General features: G+C 39.8%; 1 protein-coding gene across 1 annotated transcript in view; it reads left to right on the top strand.

Annotated features, from left to right (window-relative positions):
* LOC136877199 (probable flavin-containing monoamine oxidase A) overlaps positions 1-22320 on the top strand; it is a 274217-nt gene extending 251897 nt beyond the window's left edge. Inside the window, exons 10-11 of the mRNA XM_067151016.2 lie at positions 2945-3076; positions 22236-22320. Coding sequence (XP_067007117.2) covers positions 2945-3076; positions 22236-22239 — 136 coding nt within the window. The 3' untranslated portion in view covers positions 22240-22320. The remainder of the gene's footprint in view (positions 1-2944; positions 3077-22235) is intronic.
* The last annotated feature ends 3255 nt before the right edge of the window (positions 22321-25575 follow it).

Raw genomic sequence — 25575 nt, 5'->3', positions numbered from 1 at the left:
AGGAAAAACTAGAAAGGGTCTTATGTTTAAACACCTGTACTATATCAGAAGAGAAGACGGAAGGTCAACCAATTACCATTAACCGTTTCTTACTTTATAATTTTATTAATACATCAATGTTTAATTTTAACAAACACAACAAGCCTTTTGAGACAACGTTAATGTTGAATTGGTTAACGTAAAGAGACTTCAAACCAAATTTCCCTTTCAACTCTATACAAGAAGCTACAGTTGCTCCTTCCAGCTAATATTTAACACAGCTGCTTACCATTGAGCACTCTTCTTCACTCGTGCTTTAAGAAGACTACAGATTTATCTCTTCACACGAGATTTACAACAATCTAACCACTTTATCCCACTTGAAGTATCAAACATTTCCCTTGCCCCTACAGCATAATTTGAGTGAACGGCAGAAACGTCTCATTACTATCTTTAAAATGTATTTAAACTTCACTTGGAGCAACACTCTTCATCATTATTCTGACGTTTGAACTGTTTAGGATCCAAACTTTTCTCTAACGCCCTCAACCAACACAGGGCGCCGCTTTACAAGATTCAACGTAGCAATTTGCGTTCTTATAGAACTACCAATTTGCAACTTGTTACCACATTTTTAGGCAAGGACATTCAAAAAAGTGTATAAATTAAATTGTTTGTAAGACTTTATCAAGACTTATTTTTAAGAATATCTTATCTACTGTCAATCATCTCCCTCACCTTTTGAAGCATATTTCCTACATCATCCTCACATTCATTTTTTTTTTTTTTTAAATCAACCGCAATATTAAGAACAATCAGGATCCTGATTTTTTTTAATCTTTCAGATTGAGATTAAGGCTGAAGATGCCCTTAAATAAAGGGCGAAACATGTCCCTATAATTTTATTCACAGATTTTAATTCTTAATTAAAATAACTTTTTATGTATTGAATAGATGGAATAAATAAACATTAATATTTCTTTGACTTTAAGGATGCAGTTACTAATGAAGTGAAGAAATGAGGTCACAATGCTCAGCAATGAGTAAACCGATTTATGATGATGATGATGATGATGATGATGATGATGATGATGATGATGATGATGATGATGATGATCTACTTTTGACAGTTTTTGGAGAGAGTGTGTGTGTTTCTGTATTTTAAATATGGCAGGACCACTGCTGTCAGCTAACATTACATTTTACTCTTTAACTACACTTTTCTCAGGAACAATCAGACTTGATACACTTCTTTAATTGATATTATTTTAGCAGGTGAGCAGAGTTTGGTAGTCTGGGTACAGGTAGTTTCTTAGCTCTCAACCACAGATGTATGGTCTCCAGATACCACTACTGTATTTAGTATTGTTGTCGGCACAAAGAATAAAACAATGGATGTTAAATAATTATAGTGATGTTCTTTTACACTCCTATGCTTAATTTAAGAAGGGGAGATGAAATATATGGAAAATTTTATTTTATAAAATTAAAAATGCTCAATGCTGGTCAGAAATGCATGAGTATACATACAGGCATATCTACCAAAATTTAACAAGTATTAATGTTCATTTTTGAATGAAAGGAGTGGAATAATATACATTTAATTATTAAAGGAGATAAAAACTGAACTAGGTTGTGTTTAAAGCAAAAATTACTTTCAACAGGCAAGACATTTGTGACTCTTATCTTGCTCAAATCCGGAGGCAACTTCATTGTTCTCATCCTCCATCCAATCAAGCACTGTGTCATCTAAGTTTTCATCAATAACTAGACAGTGGATTTTAGGCAAATGCCTATTTTTTCCCTTAATATATACATGCGTCACCTTTTAAATTTACATGTTTCATGAATGTTTAGGTCTATATAAAGCAGTTTTATAAAGCCTAAAAATGCCTATTTTGACGTTAGCACCTATTTTCCATTCTATTTTTAGTGCCAATTTTCCAGTTTGACTAGTTTTTCCTTTGTCAGATTTGAATTTCCGTTTTTATTTTGAGATTTTACGCTGTTCATAATAATGGTCTACTGTGCCATAATTTTTAAAGAGCATGTAACTTTAAGGTCAACTATGATTCTTACGAGCCTGTATAAAACACTTCAAGTAGAGTTAGCAACCCCTTCCTCCTTCCCAGGAATTAGTGACACAATGCAAACATCCCAATCTCTTTACCTTCATAAATATAACCTTGTCAAATCTTGCAATTTCATCTTTCACTAGAACAACAGCTGCACATACTGTTGGTCTTTAGAGCTCGACGTGTTCACTTGAAGAAAACGTAATGCCGAAAATAAAATCATCTAAATTATCATTAATTCGACAGTGGCTCCTTTAATTCCCTGATTACTCAACAGAGTTTATATGTTTATTTTACATTTGCTCAGTTATATATATCTGCCTATTATTCATTTTAGTGCCTAAATATAGCAGTTAAGGAGCCTATTTTAGGCCCCTAAAACATTACCTTTTAGAGCCTAAACATCCGCTGTCTATCGATAACATCGATCATTTGCGAAGGACCCTGTCTGGCATCCATTGTGAGAATGGACAAAAGGAGTCCCGCCAACACAGACTTCTAGCGATATATGTCTGATATCTCCAGTACTTCACAAAGTGCAGCTAAGTTCACTGGGCAACTGGCTCCCCACCAGTTCACATTCATAAAGTGCCTGGAATTGGTTGACATCCACATTTGAAATTTTAGCATGGTCAGAGAGAGGGTTAGATATGAACCTGCAGGTTTAATGCCTAGGTGCCCTCACAAAGTTAAGGAAAACATTTAAAATATTTCTGAGATTTAACTTGCCACTCTCCTTTTACACCTTGTTATAAATCTGTCCAATAACCACGACAGTATATATGGAAATGCAATATTATTTTTGAAAGAAAGCATAACTCTTCAAAATAAATCTCAATTCAGTGTATTTAAAAAGGTGGTTTAGAGCAATATGTTCTTTCTGTACCTAGAACAACTCGTGTTCAACCAACTCCCATGACACATTCTGTTCCTCTGATGTATCGATGGCAACTGTGGGCTCCAGTGAGTGCCATTACTTTCGGAGCAATAAGCTACGTATTCTATAAGCGGTATATTGCCACGTAAGTACCGTAATACTTAGAATATTTTCTGCAATAGGAAGACAGTTTGTTGTATATGAAATGATTAATTTAAAATGAAGTACTATGCTTGTTATACAAATGATTCCGCATTATGGCCACCAAGAATTTGGTACTTGTAGTGACCATTTTATATATTACTGTTCAGTTTATACATTTGCCACCATTCAACAAAATTTCTGGGGATGGTCTCGTGCACCCAGAAGCAGTCCTCTTACTCATATGTTGCTGACACGACATTGTAGGCTCTCTGGAAGTAGGGTATTGTTGGCATTAATATATCTACGTCACATGGCTGGGAAATTATTTCTGCTTCCTTTCTCCGCCAGTTGATGGCAGATGAATACGACAGTTACTTCCACCTTCTGCAAAACAGGGTTTTTCCTGTGAGACTGCTTGCTAATAAAGATTTTGCAGTGTTTTGATGCTTAATGCAAAGTAACTCTCCCTGAGGGCAGCTCCTGAGCACATGTGCTTGTGACCTGGGGTGACCATTGTCATCATTTTCAGCATGTCTCTCCATTCCCATTGCATTTCACCAACCATAAGTTGTTACTTCAGTGAATAAGGGAACTCCTCCCCTTTTGGATGTAACTTTTATTCCTTTAGTCCTACCTTACTTACCTGCAGCTCTGAGTTTATTTCATGTTCTTTGAAAAGCTAGGTAAACAATTCGCAGGGAATCTGCCCCCTGGGCAACAGTGCTAAATGCCCATCATTCACATGAAGACTAGTACACAGATCCTCATGCTAAGATAACAGGAGGCATGATCTTCATCAAGGTGATTAAAATCTTTTTCCTTCAAAAGACTAATAACGTCTCCACTGGGATGTAGTAAATCCAGTGTCAAAATTACTTTTGATTAATGTTTTGCAAAATTTAATTAATCAAAAGTAACTTGTTAGAATACTTGTTATGCATTGTATGGGGGAGAATCTGGTACAGAGAAGCCACTGTTCTGGTGGGGCTACTTACCTAGCGAGCTCGTAGCACGAGGGGAACCTACTTTTTGCTTGCAACCTAGCCAAATAATTGTGTTGTGAAAACACTGAAGTCAGTGGAGCCAGGGGAATGCATAAGGAATTCAAATAAAGTTATTTATAGCAGAGAGAGAGAAATAATATTGACCATTGTGATGAGGAAGTCAAAAGTCACTCTTAGTAAGTGTCAATACCAAAGACAACTGAAAAAGTGATGCATTACACAGGAGGGAGTAAGGATACTATTATGAGTAGAGATAGAATACTGGATTGCATAACGGAGGAAACCATGGACAAATTTATTATTGTTGATGATGATAGCAATGACAACAGTGACACAGTAACAATAGATGAGGATTAGGGGCCACTGACCTTGACCGGTGTACAGTATATTAGGAGTGGCTCATGAAGCTTAATATATTTAATTCCAAAGCTTGACAACACTAATATAGAATCTTTTTCCATGCAGAACTGGTTCCCAGATAAAATAATCATAAAATCAGACCAGAGTTGAAGGAGTAGTAGAAGAGGAGAAGATAAAATGCTGGGAGAAATTTACTCGAGGAAGACATCAGAGGTAATATGAAACTATTGTTCAGAGTGATCAAAATGAAAGGAATTCAGTCAAAACATCAAAGCAATTGAGAATCCCAATGGAAACCTCACCAGGAAAGAAGAGGACATCAGAGAGGTTCTGAGGAATCATTTTGATCACCTATTCAACAAGACAGAAGCAGATCAGTACCAGCTGTTGAAACTTATACAGAGAAACCTGCCATTGCGTGGGCAGAAACAGAAGCCGCCCTAAGAAGATGCCACAAGGAAAATCCTCAGGAATTGATGAAGTCTGTACAAACATGACTAAAGTAACAGAGATCCATGGTTTACAGTGGCTGCGCAGGGTGCTCATTACAAGATACCTGCTGATTAGAGCAAGGGTGTCTTTGTCCCCCTGTTCAAGAAAGGAAATCACTGAAATTGCTCCAACTACCAGGAATTAACACTCTTTTCTCATGGGCTTATTGCATAGTGTCGCCATATGTACCCATGGGCAATATGCAGTAATGATCAGTTTTTGAATGTTAAAAGCTTAAAATAAAATCGTGAAAAATGGTGTATATATACTTCATTATGGCAAACCACATCACGTATGAGTGTTGAGGTATTAGCCCCATTTAAGAATTATTGGTAAATCTAAGACACTGATTGTCAAGTTTAATGCAACGAAAAATAATTAATGCAGTAGAGGGTTAAGATTCTTGAGAAAATCTTAGCAGAATGCGAGTTATCCTAGAGCCATAGTTAGGGTTCGGGCCTAATTGGTCCACGAAGGACCTAATCTTCAGTGTCAGTATGGTAATGGAGAAATATTGGGAAGAAGGCATTATGCTTATGGTTTTCCTTGATATTGAGAAGGCATATGACAGCATTACATGAGAGAAGATATGGGAGTGCATGAGAAAAAGGAATGTGCCAAAGGGACTGGTGAGGAAAGTTCAGACGCTCTACCAACTGTGTGCGATTGGGTGAGGGACATTCATCCTGGTTCCAGACTGAAAGTGGAGTCCAGCAAGTCAGTGCACTATCCCTATTATTGTTTATCATCATCATCATGGATGACATGATGAAGAACATCAAGAAAACCTCTGGTGAACTAAATGCAATGGCTTTTGCTGATAATGTTATGACCTGGGGAGAAACTGAGGAACAAGTGCAATTGAGACTCAGTGAGTGGAAGGTAAGTTCCAGGAGTTCAATATCAAGATAAGTAAACCCAAAAACAATAGTGATGGCAATAAACAGAGAGGAACCAGTGAACATCATGCTAGGAAACCATCCACTAGAAAGTGTGGAAAAGTTTACATACCTCGGCAGTGTAATATCTCGAGATACACAAGCCACAAAGGAGGTGGAAAATAGACTGCAGAAGATCTCTCACTTTTACGAACACTCCTCTGGAATCCCTAAGTACAAACAAAATCAAAGCTGGTGATGTTCAGTCAGTACTTCATACCAATTTTAACTTATGGTATCAAAACCTGCACCCTCACTAAGGACTCATCAAGTTTTCAGGCATCTGAGATGAAGTTCTTTAGGTCCACAATTCAAAAAACAAAACTGGACAAGTTAAGGAATGATGTGGTTAGAAAGAAAGCTGGGATTGAGGCATCATTGTTAGATCAGGTCAGCATGAGGATAGCTTATGTTAACTTGGAGAGACATGTGGCTGGAAGACCAAGAACCCAGATCAGGGGAGGATGCCATTAACATCAGAACGTATCTCAATGAGACAGAGTGGAAGAGGCTCGCCAAAATGAGACCAACAACAACCACCTAGGTAATTGACAGTCGTTAGCAGACCTTTTTGAATAAAGAAGCAAACGTGTTAGAAAAAGGATAACAACATGAAACAACTAATCATTAGTTTCAGCAGACTGAAGAACCTAGCAGTATATCAACCTTGTATTGACCGCCACATGAATGCTTGTATGTCCTTAGCTGCCTCTTGAAGTAACAAATGCCTGTAGTCAAAATAGACGTCGATAAGTTTTCCTCAAATCAAAAGCAAAAACAGTTGCCTCCCTTCTTCATAATCCTGTCCCATCTGTACATCCTTGGACTATTTCCGATGCACCTCCCTTTCATTGCCCCATTTACGCTGCTCTTCCTGGGTGTCTGCTGCCTCAAGTCACATTTGCAGCAGGAATCACTCACAGGTAGGTGAAAAGTGAGATTTTTATTTTATTTTATTTTATTCATATCATGTCAGAAGCATTCTTCTTCTTCTTTGTTTAGCCTCATGACTGAGGTGTTGTGACCATCATAATATTAAGCCATCTAGCCGATGAACCATACTCCGCCATTCTTCCCTATCTAAAGCCTTCAATGTGGTTGCTCTGAGAGAACTCTTTAGGGGGGCCATTCACCATGTCAATCCATTGCGTTGGTACTCGTCCTCATTGTCTGGTTCCCTGGACTTTGGCCTCAACAATCAGCTTTTGAAGACTACCATCTCGGCGCATTATATGTCCAAAGTAGCGTACGATCCGCTGAGAGACCTTACACGATAGATGAACTTTTATCTGAAGTTGGTTCAGGATTGATGTGTTTGTGTGATGAGCTGTCCAAGGAATCTTTAACATTTTCCTCCAGCACCACATTTCAAAGCTTTCTATCCGTTCACGATCACGTTTGAGGATGTTCCATATCTCTGCGCCATACAAGAAGAGTGAGAGGACTAGAGATTCAATGAGCTTCTGTTTTGTATTGATGGTGATGTTATTATCTTTCCGGATCTTCTGCAGACGGATCATTGCTACCTTTGCTATGTCAATTCTTCACTTTATTTCATCTTAGGAACCAACAGCATTGGATAGTAAGGAGCCTAGATATTCATACTGATGTACAACTTCACACCCTCCAATCTGTTTGATATATGGACTGTTGTTGTTTTTACGATCAACAATCATGACTTTGGTTTTCTGTCGATTTAGGCGTAATCCAATTTCTAGGCTTGCTTCCTCTACTCTCTTGATCAGCTCTGTCAACTCCTCTTTAGATGATGCTATCAAGGTGGTATCATCAGCAAATCTCAAGTTGGATCTTGCATCCCCCAATGGAAAATCCTTTGTCCCAGCCATCTAATGCAGTTCTCATAGAGATTGAAAAGTAACGGTGACAGGAGACAGGATACATCCCTGACGAACTCCAGCCCGCGTACGAAACTGCTGAGACTGTTTGTTTTGAATCTTCACAGTGGCTGTATTTTCCTTATACAAGGACTTGATGAGATCAATCAAATGGAGTGGCAAACCCATGTCATCCAAAATTTTCCAAAGATGGTTCCATTTGACAGTATCGAAGGCCTTTTGGTAGTCAATAAAGCACAGGTATACCGGACGAAGAGTCACATTAAACTATGTGAACCCAAAACCTTGCAACATCAAGTGCATTTGGCTTCACTTTAACCAGCTCTTCTATTGTACAACTGAATGGGCATGAACTACATTGCAGCAAATGGGCTGTGGTCTGCTCTTCTCCACATACACACAAGGTACTATCCACTTTGAAACCCCGTTTCTTCTGTTTGACCCTGCACTGCGTAACACCAGAGCGCAGTCTATTCAGTGCTCTTCAATTCACCCAATCTGTAACATGGCCAGGAGGGAGTTCCTCTTTTGGGGTCATCCATTGACTGATACTCGTATGTTGACTCCTGGTGCGCCATTCTTGAATTCTAGCTTGCTGCACTGTTCCTGCAAGTGTTTTGGTTACTCTCAAGAAGCTTTTGCTAGACTTAAGGCGCTGGCATGGTGGCTCATATCCAAACAAAGGGTGGGCATAAGATGTCAACGTTTTTCTCTTTTCTTTCTTCGCTGCCACTTCATGGCAGATATCAGGGCAATACACTTTTTCCAAAGGTGTAGGTCTCAAACATCCAGTAATAATGTGACAGATCTCATTGAGTGCTACATCAACTGCTTTGGCATGGCAAGATTTGTACCACACCGGGCATGCATATTCAGCTGCAGAATAGCAGAGTGAAAGGGCAGATGTCCTCACTGTGTCTGGTTGTGCTCCCTAAGGTGTGTCAGTTAGCTTCCGCACAATATTGTTTCTAGTGGCCACTTTCTGCTTGATGCAAACAATGTTTTCTGTAGGTTAAGGCGCGATCCAGAGTGACTCCGAGGTACTTCGGCGTAGGACAGTGTTGTAATGCTATGCCTTGCTAAGTGACCTTCAGAGTTCGGGAAGCTTCTCTGTTGTTTAGACGGAAAACACAGGTTTGCGTCTTAGTTGGGTTTGGTGTTAGTTGATTCTTCTTGTAATAGCCAGCGAGAGTGTCTACAGCTTTGTACAATGTTTTTTCAGTCGTCTCAAAGTTGTCCCTCTGAGATGTGATGACACAATCCATGAGCATAGATGAAACTATTTGTCCCGGTGGGAAGAGGCTGATCGTTGGTGTAAATATTGAAAAGCATTGGTGCCAACACGCTTCCCTGAGGTAGTCCATTCTTCTGTATCCTCCACCTGCTTCTTTTTCCATGGAACTCAACGAAGAAACTTCTATTTTGAAGTAGGTTTCTAAGGCCACAAGTCAGATGAAAGTCCTTTGTCATGCTATATACCTTTTCTAGGAGAATTCAGTGATTAACAGTATCATATGCTGCCGAGAGATCTATAAATGCAGCTCGTGTGATTTTCCGGCTTGCAAAACCATCTTCTATATGTTGACTGAATTTTAACACCTGCGATGTGCAGCTTTTCCCTCTCCTGAAACCAGCTTGCTGTGGATTCAGAAGTGGCTCAATTTTATCAGTCAACCTATTGAGGATAAGTCTCTCCAGAATCTTTAAAAGATGACACAATAAGGAGATTGTTCTGCAGCTTCCAGGGTCATTTTTATCTTTGCCTGGTTTTAGAATGGCTATGACCTTAGCCTTCCTCCATATTTTAGGTATCATGGAAGACTGAACACAGTTGTTCATGAGTTCTACCAACTAGCACTTCGCAGTAGGACCAAAGTTCTTAATTTGTTCCATTCGAAGGTCATCAAGTCCTGCTGACTTCCCAATCTTACACTTACTGAGAGCTAATTCCAGTTCAGTTAGTGTGAAATGCTTAGATAACTCATTGTTCTCGTCTGGTTGTCTGACTATAGGATTCTTCCCTATTTTCATGGAAAGTTTTGGTTTTCCATTAAGCAAAAGTTGGTGTGCTATTAGATCTGCACTTACATTGGCATGTGTGTTAGCTTGAGTAGGATCATTGCTCAAGCGTCTTAAAAGTATCCAAGCTTTTTGACTGCTCCTACCCATATCAACTTCAGACATCACCTTCATCCACGTCTCCTTCTTTGCCTGGGAGATAGAGGAAAGAACATTTTGTGCTTCTTGAATAGTTTGCTCACTAAATGGGTCTTCTTCATGAAGCCTGTAGTAATCGTGCAGCAGAGCAGTTGTTTCACAAGTTATACCTTGAATGTAGCGTGTCCTGCAGCCTCTGGGAATTGATGCCCGTGAACAGAATTTCACGATATCAATGAATTTGTCATAATCTTGGGGTATAGGAGAGACAGTTTTTATCCTCTCATCCAACATATTGGTAAACCTTTTCCAGTCAGCCTTTCGAAAGTTATATCTCCGTCTGAACCGAACCCCGTGTGGTCTTATGGGTGAAGAGAGGTGACATATTAGTGGCCGGTGTTGTATTCTTGAGATTGTTGAGCCCATTTCTTTAGAAGATTGCTGCAAAAAGCAGTTGCTCACAAAGAGAAGATCTGGGTTATACCCTCAGTGCCATCTTCCACTGTTGAAGGAGGAGGGAAGCTTACTGTTGTGAATAAGGGAAAGCTCCTGAGTTTCAGCCAATGACATGATGATCTCTCCATTCTCATCTTCTTGAGACGTGACTACGGCTGTTAAAGTCACCGATTACTATTGACTTTGTTTGATTACCAAAATTTCCAGGTGGTGAGAAAGAGAACTTTTTATTTGGAGGCTTGTACACAGATGTAATGGTCATGTTGCTTAGCTCCATCTTAATTATTTCGATTACATAAAATCAGCTTCATGGTCTGTATCGCACTTAAATAGATTCATAACTAAGTACTTTTTTATTTTCCACCTTGTCGATACATTAAATTGCTTAAGGCAACTTACTGGTTAAAAGTAGCACACGTTTCGTATATTATCAACATCTTCAGCCACATAACACTGTTTAGATGAAACATTCATACATTGACAAAAAATGTATGTTTTAGAGGAAGTGTCCTTAAAATTAACATAAGAAGATTTTAAGGACACTTCCTCTAAAACAATGATACTTTGTCAATGTATGAATGTTTAATCTAAACAGTGTTATGTGGCTGAAGATGTTGATAATATATGAAACATGTACCACTTTTAACCAATAAGTTGCCTTAACCAGTTTAATTTAGTGTATCGACAAGGCGGAAAATAAAAAAATACTTAGTTGTGAATTATTTCGATGCCGTTATCTTCAGTATGATGAGTACTGCTGATCTGGAGACCTGGCTTTACAAATACAGCACTGCCATATTTTGCATGTGGCCTTTCTTTGACAAAAATCATTCCTGAAATCTTTGGACGTTTCTGATGTTCATTCCTATGCATTTCCTGAGTGCACAAGACGTCACATTTCTGATCTTGGCATAGTTTTTGTAACAGTTCTTCTTTGGCAGCTGACAAGCCTTCAATATTTATGGATATTATTGTCATGGATGGCTCTGAAAAGAGCCGTTTCTTAAAACACATTTTAAGATTGATTAGTTCAGTCGTCTAGGAAGAGTCCTACTCCACTGCCCAGGAGACACCCGGATGTATAACAATATCACATGCAAATACACCCTACTGGGAGGTTTCTCTCGTGTACCCCAAGCGAGATTAAATTGTGTATTAAAAGTAACAGACCAGGTCTTTGTGTTCCTGTTTCATCTTTGTACAAATCATGTAACTTGGCGATACTAACATTTCGTGACAAATATTTATAATTTTAATTTTTTTTTTCTTGCTATTTGCTTTACGTTGCACCGATACAGATATGTTTTATGGCGACGATGGGATAGGAAAGGCCTAGGAACGGGAAGAAATTTGCTGTGGCCTTAATTAAGGTACATCCCCAGCATTTGCCTGGTGTGAAAATGGGTAACCACAGATACCATCTTCAGGGCTGCCGACAGTGGGATTCCAACCCACTATCTCCCGATTACTGGATACTGGCCGCACTTAAGCGACTGCAGCTATCGAGCTTGGTAGTTTTAATTAACATTCATACTTTCACGGCCCGTACTTGTAGACACAATATAGGATTTTGGGCTTATGCCGTGTCAAGAAATCAAGGTGAAACTCTTTACGTTTCGCAGAGAACGTTGCTCCGCATCTTCAGCTGATATGGGTAATGGGATGGTGGTACTGGTCACTGCCGAGTATAAGAACAAGATCTTGGCTATGTTGTCAGAGCCTGTTTATAGACTGAGTTCACTTGTCACTTAAGGCAACCTTCAGTTTCGAAAGAGGAGGCTAAATATCTGACTCCAGGGGACGCAGTGCCACCTAGATTATATTGACTTCCTAAGATCCATAAAGAAGACGTTCCCCTCAGTTCTCCTACGTATGCTCTCATTAAATACCTAAGTAAGTTGCTTCAGCCATATATAGGGCATACTGAATCATACACTGACTGACAGAGCAAATGCAACACCAAGAAGGAGTGGTCAGAACTTTATGCCAATTGCAGGGTAGACTGACGTCACTGAGGTATGCTCATGATGTGAAATGCGCCGCTGTGCTGCGCACGTAGCGAACGATAAATGGGACACGGCGTTGGTGAATGGCCCACTTCGTACCGTGATTTCTCAGCCGACAGTCATTGTAGAACGTGTTGTCGTGTGCCACAGGACACGTGTATAGCTAAGAATGCCAGGCCGCCGTCAACGGAGGCATTTCCAGCAGACAGACGACTTTACGAGGGGTATGGTGATCGGGCTGAGAAGGGCAGGTTGGTCGCTTCGTCAAATCGCAGCCGATACCCATAGGGATGTGTCCACGGTGCAGCGCCTGTGGCGAAGATGGTTGGCGCAGGGACATGTGGCACGTGCGAGGGGTCCAGGCGCAGCCCGAGTGACGTCAGCACGCGAGGATCGGCATTTCCGCCGCCAAGAGGTGGCAGCCCCGCACGCCACGTCAACCGCCATTCTTCAGCATGTGCAAGACACCCTGGCTGTTCCAATATCGACCAGAACAATTTCCCGTCGATTGGTTGAAGGAGGCCTGCACTCCTGGCGTCCGCTCAGAAGACTACCATTGACTCCACAGCATAGATGTGCACGCCTGGCATGGTGCCGGGCTAGAGCGACTTGGATGAGGGAATGGCGGAACGTCGTGTTCTCCGATGAGTCACGCTTCTGTTCTGTCAGTGATAGTCACCGCAGACGAGTGTGGCGTCGGCGTGGAGAAAGGTCAAATCCGGCAATATCTGTGGAGTGCCCTACCGCTAGACAACGCGGCATCATGGTTTGGGGCACTATTGCGTATGATTCCACATCACCTCTAGTGCATATTCAAGGCACGTTAAATGCCCACCGCTACGTGCAGCATGTGCTGCAGCCGGTGGCACTCCCGTACCTTCAGGGGCTGCCCAATGCTCTGTTTCAGCAGGATAATGCCCGCCCACACACTGCTCGCATCTCCCAACAGGCTCTACGAGGTGTACAGATGCTTCCATGGCCAGCGTACTCTCCGGATCTCTCACCAATCGAACACGTGTGGGATCTCATTGGACGCCGTTTGCAAACTCTGCCCCAACCTCGTACGGACGACCAACTGTGGCAAATGGTTGACAGAGAATGGAGATGGTTATGAATTTCATGTTTTTGGTCCGTATTGAACAATATATAAGTAATAATAATAATAACTTAAATGTTTCCACCTTTTCAATACAATATATTCACAAATTTACAAAATTATACGGTACTAGTTTCGACCCATCTAGGGGTCATCATCAGCCGTATTGAAGCAAATACGGCTGATGATGACCCCTAGATGGGTCGAAACTAGTACCGTATAATTTTGTAAATTTGTGAATATATTGTATTGAAAAGGTGGAAACATTTAAGTTATTATTATTATTATTACTTAGAGAATGGAGAACCATCCCTCAGGACACCATCCGCACTCTTATTGACTCTGTACCTCGACGTGTTTCTGCGTGCATCGCCGCTCGCGGTGGTCCTACATCCTACTGAGTCGATGCCGTGCGCATTGTGTAACCTGCATATCGGTTTGAAATAAACATCAATTATTCGTCCGTGCCGTCTCTGTTTTTTCCCCAACGTTCATCCCTTTCGAACCACTCCTTCTTGGTGTTGCATTTGCTCTGTCAGTCAGTGTATATTGTACTTTGTGAATAATATTGTCAACCATAACCCTTCAACCTAATGCACTTCTGGTGAGTTTCGATGTGGAGTCCTTATTCACTAAAGTGCCGATTGACTCAGTCATGTCTCTCATCGAGCATCTGTTCCCTGAGGACATTACTAAGCTATTTCACCACTGCATGTCATCGAGCTATTTCTCGTGCGGTGGGCAATTTTTCGAACAGACTATGGGAAGTCCACTCTCACCGGTAGTAGCTAATTTCTTTATGGAGTATTTTGAGAGGGAGGCTATTGCTTCGGCACCTGTCAAACCTACAATTTGGTGGAGGTATGTTGATGACACATTTGTGGTACGGATAGAAGGTTCTGAGAAACTTCATGTATTTTTAAACCATTTAAATTAACATCCTTCAATTAAATTCACTATGGAGATGGAGTCGGTCGTATGCCTTCCTTTCTTCGATGTTCTAGTAAGAAAGAAACCCATACCGTCTATCGTAAGCCTACCAATATAAATCGCTATCTCCACGCAGATTCTCACTACCATCCAGCAAAAAAACAGGGCATTCTCACGAAACCCGCCACAAGAGCGACACAAATTTATGAGCCATCAAATATGCAGGAGGATATGAACTTACTCAAAGCCATGTTCAAGGGTAATGGTTACAATGATGTACAGATTCATAGAGCCCTGCATCCCAGAGGGACAACTAAGCAAAGCTCACAGAAGAAAGACATGAAGGGAACCGCCTAGCTGCCTTACATTCACAATATTACAGATCGTATTATCAAAGTCCTCTGCAAACACAATATAAAAACCATGTTTGGCACAGTTACAAAAACTGTAGGTGAAAGCAAGGACAAATTGTCCCCACTATTACATCCTGGGATGTACAAAATTCTCTGTTCTTGCGGCAAGGTATACATTGGCCAAACAGCTGGTCCATTGGGATTTGCATCACGGAACATGAATGAAATATCTGTCTCAACCGGCCAGACAAATCAGCAATACCTGAGCATTCCCTACCATCGGGTCATGACATTGTGTTCCAAAATGTTCGAGCTTTTATCCACACCAGACACTACAGGTGCAGAATTATATGGGAAGCTGTGGAAATATGTAGACAACCTAACAATTTCGACAGGGACACTGACTATCAATTAAGTTGCCAGCCATTAAGGATTTATGTAGGTGGATCTCTTCCCTGTCCTTTCACTCTTCTTATTTTGTTCTGACCGGGCGAGTTGGCCGTGCGCGTAGAGGCGCGTGGCTGTGAGCTTGCATCCGGGAGATAGTAGGTTCGAATCCCACTATCGGCAGCCCTGAAGATGGTTTTCCGTGGTTTCCCATTTTCACACCAGGCAAATGCTGGGGCTGTACCTTCATTAAGGCCACGGCCGCTTCCTTCCCACTCCTAGGCCTTTCCTATCCCATCGTCGCCATAAGACCTATCTGTGTCGGTGCGACGTAAAGCCCCTAGCAAAAAAAATTTTGTTCTGGTGTTTTTGAAATGAGTACATTCCTCATCACCAGATGTTTCATTCAAGGTTTGTATCAGAGTAATACTTTCATATGTGTGTACACCAGTTATGTCCCTCTCCCTCCTAGACCGATTCTTATGATGCCATCAGTTTCTGCTTTGAATGCTAGCACTGTACAGAACTATTTAAAATAGTTTTACTAGAGTCCGTGTTGTCAATACACCTTATAATGATAGAAAACTATTTATTTTACCATACATGTTTCGGGAAATCATCCATCTGTAATAGATTCAGATAAGTCAATACAATACCTATTATAGTTAAGTTTATCAGCACTGTACGGTGACAAATGAACGTACTACTTACACTTCTATTATTAACATCTAAATTCAAACTTTAATTGTTGGAGAAGTCTTCCTCGTGAACAGTCGAGATTTTCTTGTGAACGCTCTAAACGTAAAGAGTTTCGCCTTGATTTCTTGACACAGCATAAGCCCAAAATCCTAAACTGTGTCTACAAGTACGGGTCGTGAAAGTACGAATGTTAATTAACATTGTAAATATTTGTCACCAAATGTTAGTATCGCTAAGTTACATGGTTTGTACAAAGATGAAACAGGAACACAAAGACCTGGTCTGTTACTACATTTTTCAAATATTTTTAATACACAATTTAATCTTGCTTGGGGTACAAAATATTTACAATTCACATTTTTATTTTGTTGGAAATAATGAGACCAGTATGCTGGAAAACAGTTTATGAATTTCTCTTCTGCAGTTGCCTTTCCCAGTTGTATTTTGTTTGTAGCATAAAATTTGACTGTTGTTTGTTCATTTTATGTGCCAGAACTCTGAAAATTCTGCCACCTGACATGTGTAAAATATCTTTCAATGAACACTTTTCACAATGTCCTTCGTCGTTATGGAAGCGATATTTGTGTTTTTCCACGTCATGAACCATGTGCAACATATGCACGAGACTTAGGAACAGCCTTCACCATAGAAAAAATATATGCCAACTTCAGGTCAAAACTCCTTAAAGTGTAGAATAAATTGAATGGATGTTGTTGATACTCAAGTGGAAATTTCCTAAAACATTCCTTCTTACACGGATATGATCCATGATCTTGGTTGTACACTTCGTTCAACACTGATGTATTCTTCACCCTCAGCTTGCTTTTCTTTTTGAATGTTTGAGCCACCATTTTTCATTCCAGACTCATTTACTTCCTCTTTGAGGTTCATTTACATCAGCAGTATTAAGAGATGTGTCCATCAGGGTTGCATTTGATGTAGTCAGAGTACCAAGAATTTTATTGGATAAAATAGCAAGTAAATCATCTTACTCTCATTCTGGCTGGATAAACTGGGTTTATCTTCTGATTCAAGGTCATTGATATCCAAAACAGATTTGAAGATTTCTGGAAAGGAAATGTGTTCCATAGTTACTTAGCTGTAACATCTTTTATATCTGTGCTGCATAGGCCACAAACGTGTTGTCGCACTGCCACTTTGTGAATGTTGGCAACAGGTGGCTTTGGCTGATATCACCCTTGCAAGTATGAAGAATGAGATTTTCACCTAATCAATACTTTATTACAAAATGTTTAAAGTTATCTACATTAAAACAGTACTGGTTTCAACCTGTAAAAAGGTCATCATCAGCTGTTGGTGAACCTGCTTAACCACTTGACGTACTTTGACGGATCTCTCCGTCCTGGCTCTCGACTGCACTCCGGTACAAAGACGGATCTCTCCGTCCGCACGTAGTGTTTATTTCCGGACCCGCTCCAAGCCGGTTTCCTTTGTGAAAGGATTTGATATTAGTAAGGTAACCTCTTGACAGATGGAATCGCTGTTTTATTCCATTGATGTATTCGATAAACACGTCTGTGCAGTTATTTCGCGGAAAGAATAACCAGTATCTTAGCAACCTCATCGTAAGCGAAATCATGGCTGCCTACGTGTTGAGTGACGAAGCGATTATATGGGAATTTTTAGAAGAGAATGACATTGATATAGAAATAAGCGACAAAGAATTTAGTGGATATGGAAAGTAATGAAAGTAGTTCGTGTGATAGAAACTTTAGCGCTGGTAGGGGTGAACAAAGTGCTGTTTTGCCGTCAAATATGTCACTGAATTTTAGGCCTACAATTGATGCCGCACCATCGGCTTCTAATAATGTTTTACATGATAAGGAATGGAACTGGGAGCACGTAAGTAATACTCCAGAGTATCATTCATGCATTGCAAGTGGTGAAATAGTATTTTACAAAGGCACCTAGGACAATGCCCGAACGAACTACAAGTTGTGAACGAATTTCTAACAGAAGACATTTCGGGGACATCTAACCCATGAGGTAAATGCTTATGCAAGTAAATGTCTTGTATCGGCTGCCGAGGATATAAATAGGGTAATGTCATTTGGAAAGGAACACTGGTTTCCTGTATCTGTGGATGAAATAAAGGCCAGATTACCTTGAAGTGGTAATGTATGATAGAAAAACGACGTTCAGACCCAATCTTGTTGTTGACTACAACTGGGGAAAGGGTGGTGTTCATTCCCATGACCAGAGACTCCTTGATGAGGAAGTACGTAAAAGGATACAAAAAATATACTTCTACATGCTAGACATGACACTTCTGAATTCCATCATCAATCATCCCCTCCTCAACTCTGAAAAGAAGCCAGTAGGCTTTACCACCTTCCGGATCAATTTGGCCGAACAGCTGTTGGCAAGTGTGACCTTGCCTGACTATCCAAAATAATGCACCCAAGCCCTGGGTATACACCAATGAGACTTCAAGAGAGGTACTGGGGACACTTTCCGACCAAAATACCCCCAACTACGAAGAAGGTCATCCCATCACGGAGATGCAAAGTCTGTGTGACACGGGGTCTGAGGAAGGAATCTTCATTTGAATGCCACCGGTGCTAGGTGGCGATACACGAATATGACTCCTTTATGACGTACCATACTCAAAAAGACTTCACAAAGTACATCTGACAGTAGTTTGGATATTTCCTTTCATTACGTTGCTGTAAAGCATGCCTTTTCAGTGTCGGTGATAATATCATGTAAAGTAATGAAAATAAATGGTACACCAAGGCAAAAATAATTTCAGTTAAATGGTATGTGAATGGGTTAATAGCGATTGTAAATAAAACATTACTAAAAACTAATTTAACAAGAATGCCTTATTCTAATATAATATTACTATTAAGATATATACATATGGTACAATATGGGGCTTAGACTCGTTGGAGTTCCATTCAAAAATCTGTGCTGTTGCCAACATTATGTCAAACAAGATACATATATACATATGGTGCAATAAAGGGCTTTGGCTTGGTGGAGTCCCTTGAATGCCACACACTCCAAAAATTGTATAACAGAGGTTGAAAATACAGTTCCTATAGAATAGAGGATCACTGAGGTTTCGGTGTCAAGTTGAAACGTCTATGCAGCATGTCGGCACTGAGACCAACCGTTGTGAATACACAATCAAGGTGCTTTGTTTAGCCGCAATTTTGCGGGGAGCGTAATCGACTGAGGTTCTGTAGCTTGTTCATTCTTAGTGTATGATGTTGCTGATAAATACTAGTTTCCAGGTTCCTTGTTGAGGCTTATCATGCTATGGATGAAATTTTGAAATTAAAGAAAGGTTGATAGAGTTCCCCTCTTCACACTTGCATTTCTGCTCAGGTAAATTAAAAAATCTGAGAAAGAAAAAGGAAGTGGAATTAGAATAACTGATAGAGAGTGCCTGCTAAATGGCAGTAGGAATTAGAATAACTGATAGAGAGTGCCTGCTAAATGGTTTGTGTGCTGTAGAGTGTGTGTTACTTACGTGTGGGCAGGATATGTCTTCAAGTGTAGTCGGGAGTGTGCTGCACCTTGTTGCGTGTACGTCGTGTGGCTGTCGTAGTGTTCAGATTCAGAGGTGGTGGGAAGGGGGAAGCAGCTTCTGGAGGGGGTGGTGTGGAGTGGGTTCTTTTGGGCTTTGTGTGGGTTTGTGTCTGCTGATTCTTTTTAAATATGTGTCTTTTAGAATGGGAATGGCTGTGTTGAAGAGGATGTTAGTTTTATCTGTGATTTCATTTTAGTTGAGGTTGGGATTAGCGTATTGGTCCATATTGATATAAAAATCTTCCATTATGTTGAGCAATATGCCTCAACAAGGAACCTGGAAACTAGTATTTATCAGCAACATCATACACTAAGAATGAACAAGCTACAGAACCTCAGTCGATTACGCTCCCCGCAAAATTGCGGCCCAACAAAGCACCTTGATTGTGTATTCACAACGGTTGGTCTCAGTGCCGACATGCTGCATAGACGTTTCAACTTGACACCGAAACCTCAGTGATCCTCTATTCTATAGGAACTGTATTTTCAACCTCTGTTATACAATTTTTGGAGTGTGTGACATTCAAGGGACTCCACCAAGCCAAAGCCCTTTATTGCACCATATGTATATATGTATCTTGTTTGACATAAAGTTGGCAACAGCACAGATTTTTGAATGGAACTCCAACGAGTCTAAGCCCCATTTTGAACCATATGTATATATCTTAATAGTAATATTATATTAGAATAAGGCATTCTTGTTAAATTAGTTTTTAGTAATGTTTTATGTACAATCGCTATTAAGCAGGTTTACCAACAGCTGATGATGACCTTTTTACAGGTCGAAACCGGTACTGTTTTAATGTAGATAACTTTAAACATTTTGTAATAAAGTATTGATTAGGTGGAAATCTCATTCTTCATACTTGCATTCTTAATTCATCAATACGGACAATGAAGCTGATAGATTATAGAACGATATCACCCTTGATCTATAAATGTTGGTTAGGCCACTATTAGCCTACTCTGATAGCCTCAACTATAATTAAGCAATAGTTGATTTAGTTGCTCATTCGTTCCTGTTGGTGGAAAGTAAACTAATCCATTGTGGCAGTAAAAGCCTGACTTTTCTCTGCTGCAAAAGGGAATGCTTAGCAGTAATCACAACTGTGATCCATTGAATTGTGCAGTGAACTCCACCCACTTCTTGCACGTCACTTCTCGGGTACTCCTTAGGTCTTTCTCCTGATCCACTATTGTTAGTGCGCTCGCCACACCTAACTGCGAGGCCCCTTACCTGGAAAACAATGTTAATAATTTTTTTTTTTTACATCCGACTATTTTTTATGGTTTTCGGAGACGCTGAGGTGTCAGAATTTTGTTTTGCAGGGGTACTTTTACATGCCAGTAAATCTAGCGACATGAGGCTGATGTATTTGAGCACCTTCAAATAAGTCCAGACTGAGCCAGAATCGAACCTGCCAACTCAGAGGAGACCACTCGGCCTGCCACCTGGAAAACAGATGCTACCTGTTGTATGTCAGCCACTAACTCAACTAAAGGTGGTCAAAGCCGTTTGCTCTTTCACACAGTCAGGTTACTTACAGCCACATTGGGTAACTTGGCCAGAAATGGCAGAGATTTTATTTGTGTAGCAAAGGTAATTCTGTAAGTTTGTTTCACGGCTCATAACTGCTTGAAACTGACTATTCTCCTGCTCATCATCATCCTCATTTCCCAGCTCCAGTTTCCTGGGTATGGTGTACATGTGAGACCTGTCTTCTTCTTCACATCTGATTATACTGTCCCTATCCAGCATTTCCTTGGACAGTAAGGTCATTCTTATAATGTGCCCATGTCACTGAAGTCTACCTTGTTATTACATTGATAATAGGGACCTACCTTCCTATTTACTTCATTCCTGATTTTGTCTTTTTAGTTGTTTGATTCATGGTTCTAATGAATCTTGTTTCTTTTGCCTGAATTCTGCTGTAGTCATTGTTTAGTAGAGTACATGCCTCTAAACGAACTTGGTATGAAGTAGGTGTGATACATGCTTGTTTCTGCTTTTTGTGGCATTTTGTAGATCCAGAGTAGGTTTCTAGCTCGACTGTAATAATGTGGTGTTTTTTGTGTCCTGCCTAGTATTGTGGTCTTTCAAGATTGTTCTTCCGAGGTATTTGAAGTGAGAAACTGATTGTGATTTGGTCCCTTCCAAAAAGAGGTTTGAGTTTGTTCCTTTCCTGTTGATGGTCTTTGTTTTACTCATCTTCTTTAGCTCAAAGTTATTGAACATATTGTTCCATTCAGCCAGTTTTTTCTGTACTTCAGCTTATTTATTCCCAGAGCATCATTAGCAAATACCAGGCCATTTGGTTTATTGTCCATTTCGTGATAAACTTTATGATCTTGCCCATTACTATTATGACACCTCTCTTTGTCTCAATCCATTTGATCATCCATTGCCTATCTCAACTCAGCTGTAACAATTCTGGTTTAGCATCTTGACTTTGTCAATCAGGTACTTTGGCACCTTGAAATCTTCCAGACACTGTCAAAGGTCTATTCAATGTCCAAAAATGTAATCACAAGATTCTTTCCATGTTCCCATTACCTTCCTGTAAGCATTCTTACAGCAAAAACAGAGATCCATAGTATTTTGATCTTTCCTGAATCCGTGTTGTTCTTCCTCAAGCAAATTCCACTTTATATATATATTGATATATTTTCCAGCCAGCTTCAGGGTGTGTGACAATAGCATTATGCCCCTATACTTTTCCTACTATAGTGCTTTATTTATAGACATATTTATGTCATTCCAGAGTTCTAAAGTATAGTTATATGCAATTTTACTCTGAACAAGGTATCAAAATGCACCATTTTACTCATTTACTCTCCTAACGAAGCGTATAACATTTTCCATTCCAGGTGATGAATATCTCTGAATTAAAGAAAGACTTTGAATGGATGATTCATCTTCAGATGCAGCACACGAAGGAAGATGTAGATAGAGAAACTGTACAAAAAATGTGTTACATTTTCGAGTATTACAAGTTGGATGACAGAAGATGTGAAATTCCTAGTAATATTGCATAATATATTTTTCTTGTACAACTTATAGCAAATTTACAAATGTAGCTGGGCATCGAGTTATCATTATAATCTTACTAGCACCATTAATACCAGATAAACCCAGCTCAGAGTCAACTTAAAATACTGTGCTCAATTCTGAATGCATTTTGCCAAAATACATTCCCTCTATTTTTTAAATTTTGTGGATTCAGATTCCAGCTTTGATCTCTAATATGAAGCTTGTTCAAAAAAAAAAATCTATACTTTGAAAATACCTTGCAAACATGAAGTCTTAGCAGTTTCTGGTAAGTGGTGCTCTTCTTTAAGTAACTAGAAGTGGTGTATGCTGGGATCAAGACGTGTCCTACCGCTGGACTGAGGTTACCCCACTTTTCAATAGTTGGTTTAGTGAACATCAAGCCTTAAGCGTTTTGAACCACCACAGTAGACTGCTGTGTTGCAAGTGAAAACCATACACAGCAAGGCTTGTTGATACGTGCTATAACTCATAGTTGGCTTCTTTCCATTTGTCATTCATCATCGCTTCTGTACTGTCGAAGTCCAACCAGATTTCCGATTTCTTTCTCTGATGTTCGTGAAATAAACTTTTGATATGCTGGAGTTGATGGGAGAGAGAATTTGCCCCGTATTTCCTCCAAAAACATCATTTCCCTAGTTAGCTCATACACCAGTCTTGAAGAGGTGAATTTCAACAAACATAGGGCTCTCTTTAAAAATGTTGATTTTATTTTCTCCACATCCTTTAAGTTTCTTAATGACAGATGCTGCCAGATACTGGAGATGCTGTAGGTTATTACAGGTGCTATTTTCACTCTGAATAACTTCAACGCTGTCTGAAGGGATATTTTATATAAATATTTGATGTCATTAATAGCTATCACTGCTGCTGTTAATCTTTGTTTGATATGTGCTGTGAAATTGGTTCCTTGTATATGGAGTGTTATTCTGAGGTATTTAAATTTATTCACACTGGTTAGTGGTTCTCCATCCAAATATATCACATCACTTGCTGCATGTCTGCCTCTTTTCCTAAAGGTCATAGTCATGGTTTTACTTCTGTTTACGTGAAGATCATTTGTTTTAGCCCACTCTACGAGCCTATCAAATGCCAACTGCAGAGCAGGTATTGATCTGGACACTAAAACCATGTCATCTGCATACATATAAATGTTTATGCCTTCTGTCTTCATTGCCTGAATGACATCATGTGTTGCGACGTTAAAAAGGAGAGGACTTAAAGGATCACCCTGTAGTACACCTGTAGTCTGGTCTGTTGGATCGGATATTGTGATCGAATCATCTATTTGCACCTCATTTTTTGCCAGGATGGTTTTTATTAGTTGCAATATGGGGTTATTTTTCTCTTTGAGATCCTCAGTCTTTGATATGACTTGTGTTCAACTAATTGTATCAAAGGCTGTCGAATAATTCACAAATATAATATGCAGCTTCCCCTTTGTGAATCTAAAGGCTTCATGAATATAATTCTGAAGGCATTCTATAGCCTGTATTGTGGACCGGTTTTTCATAAATCCTAATTGCTCTTCGGCGAGATACTGATCTATTAAAACATTCAGCCTTTGCGTTAATAGTTTGGTCAATATATTGAATAATGTGCATTCTAGTGCTACTCCTCGATATGAATTAGGGTCTACCTTCCCTTTATAAAGGGTCTTTATCGCTGAAGTCCACCATCGATCTGGTATTCTTCCCTGTTTAACACATTCGTTGAATAAGCTAGTGAGGGGTTCGATGAGAACAGGAGCCAGACTCTTCAAATGTTCATTATAGATCATGTCTGGCCCATGAGCTTTGTTATTTTTCAAATTTAAGAGTACCTCCTGTATCTCCTGTGCGCTGAACATATCTATTGGTCTGTCATTTTCGGGGCTATCGTTGATTATGCCTGGTCTCGTGTCCTTGCATGTCAAAACCTGTGTGTAATGAGCCGTCCACGTGCTCATGGGAATATTCCGAGGAAATGTTGGTCATTTTGGCTTGATAACCATGTAAGGGTTGTTTTCTGGCTCTTCTATCTTAGTGCTGACTCTTCATAGTATTTCACTTTAGTTTCCCTTATTAGCTTTTTGTATTCGCTTCTTTTCCACGTGTACATTATTAGTGCTTCTTCTTCTAGCATGTCTGCAGCAATATGAAGGAGTTTGATTGTTTCATACCTAGCCTGGAAACAGGACCTGTTGTAGCATGGTTTTGCTCTTTTCTCGGTTTGACTATATTTTATAGCGGAATTTAGGATAATGTTTTGTAGTTTCGATACTGCACTATCAATATCACCATCTTGGACATGTAGGGACACCATATCTATTAGTGCATTAGACTCTGATATTACCCGCATGTAGATTTTCCTTGATACTTCCGTAGTTTTAGTGACGGCTCTGGTTCTCTCTTGCAGCATCAGTGTTGTTGCCACTGGTAAGTGCTTCTTGGTTGCTGTGCGTAGAACTGTCTGGGAAATCATTTCAACATCCTTCATATTGGAAAATAACAAATCTATAGTGCTACTTCCATTATAGCATATATATGTCTTTTCACTTGGTTCGTTAATCAGGGTTAACCCTTCTGTCTTGAAGTATTCCACAAGTACCTGTGTTTTAGAGTTGTGAATATCAATCCTGCAATTCAGGTCTCTCGTGAATATTACTAGATCCAGTGGCTGTATTCTATTAAGCCCAACACTAATAATATCCAGAATGTCTTCTGCCTTGTATTGTGGTGGGAAGTATACGCCTATCACTGTGCATCTATATTATACTATTATATCCGGTACTTTGTACAGCAATTTAAAGGGGGCCTTTTTGGGTTTGAGAAGGCATCAGATTCCTCCCACTGGTCTGTCCATTTGTCCTTGAGTGGCAAAAACATGCACCGTATAAAAAGTAGGAATATTCCACTCTCTAGTTTGAAAAGTTTCTGTTAAAGTGATAAAATCAAAGTCTGCTAAATCATCATTTGGTAACATATCAAATGCATTTACTGCACCTTCAGCATTCCATGTCATCACTTTCAATGTGTTACTTGTTTCCTGCCTATAGTCAAATGCCTTCTCTTTGGTGTCCTCGAAAAAGAAATCGCTTTACTAACACGCCTTTAGGCCAGAAGTGTGGTTGTTCTACTAACTCTCTCAGTTTGAACGGTATTCCTACTCTGAATGACT

This window comes from Anabrus simplex, chromosome 7, assembly GCF_040414725.1.
Source record: "Anabrus simplex isolate iqAnaSimp1 chromosome 7, ASM4041472v1, whole genome shotgun sequence".
Taxonomy (NCBI): Eukaryota; Metazoa; Arthropoda; class Insecta; order Orthoptera; family Tettigoniidae; genus Anabrus; species Anabrus simplex.
Note: the sequence above shows the minus strand (reverse complement) of the source record. Positions and strands in the feature narration are given on the sequence as shown.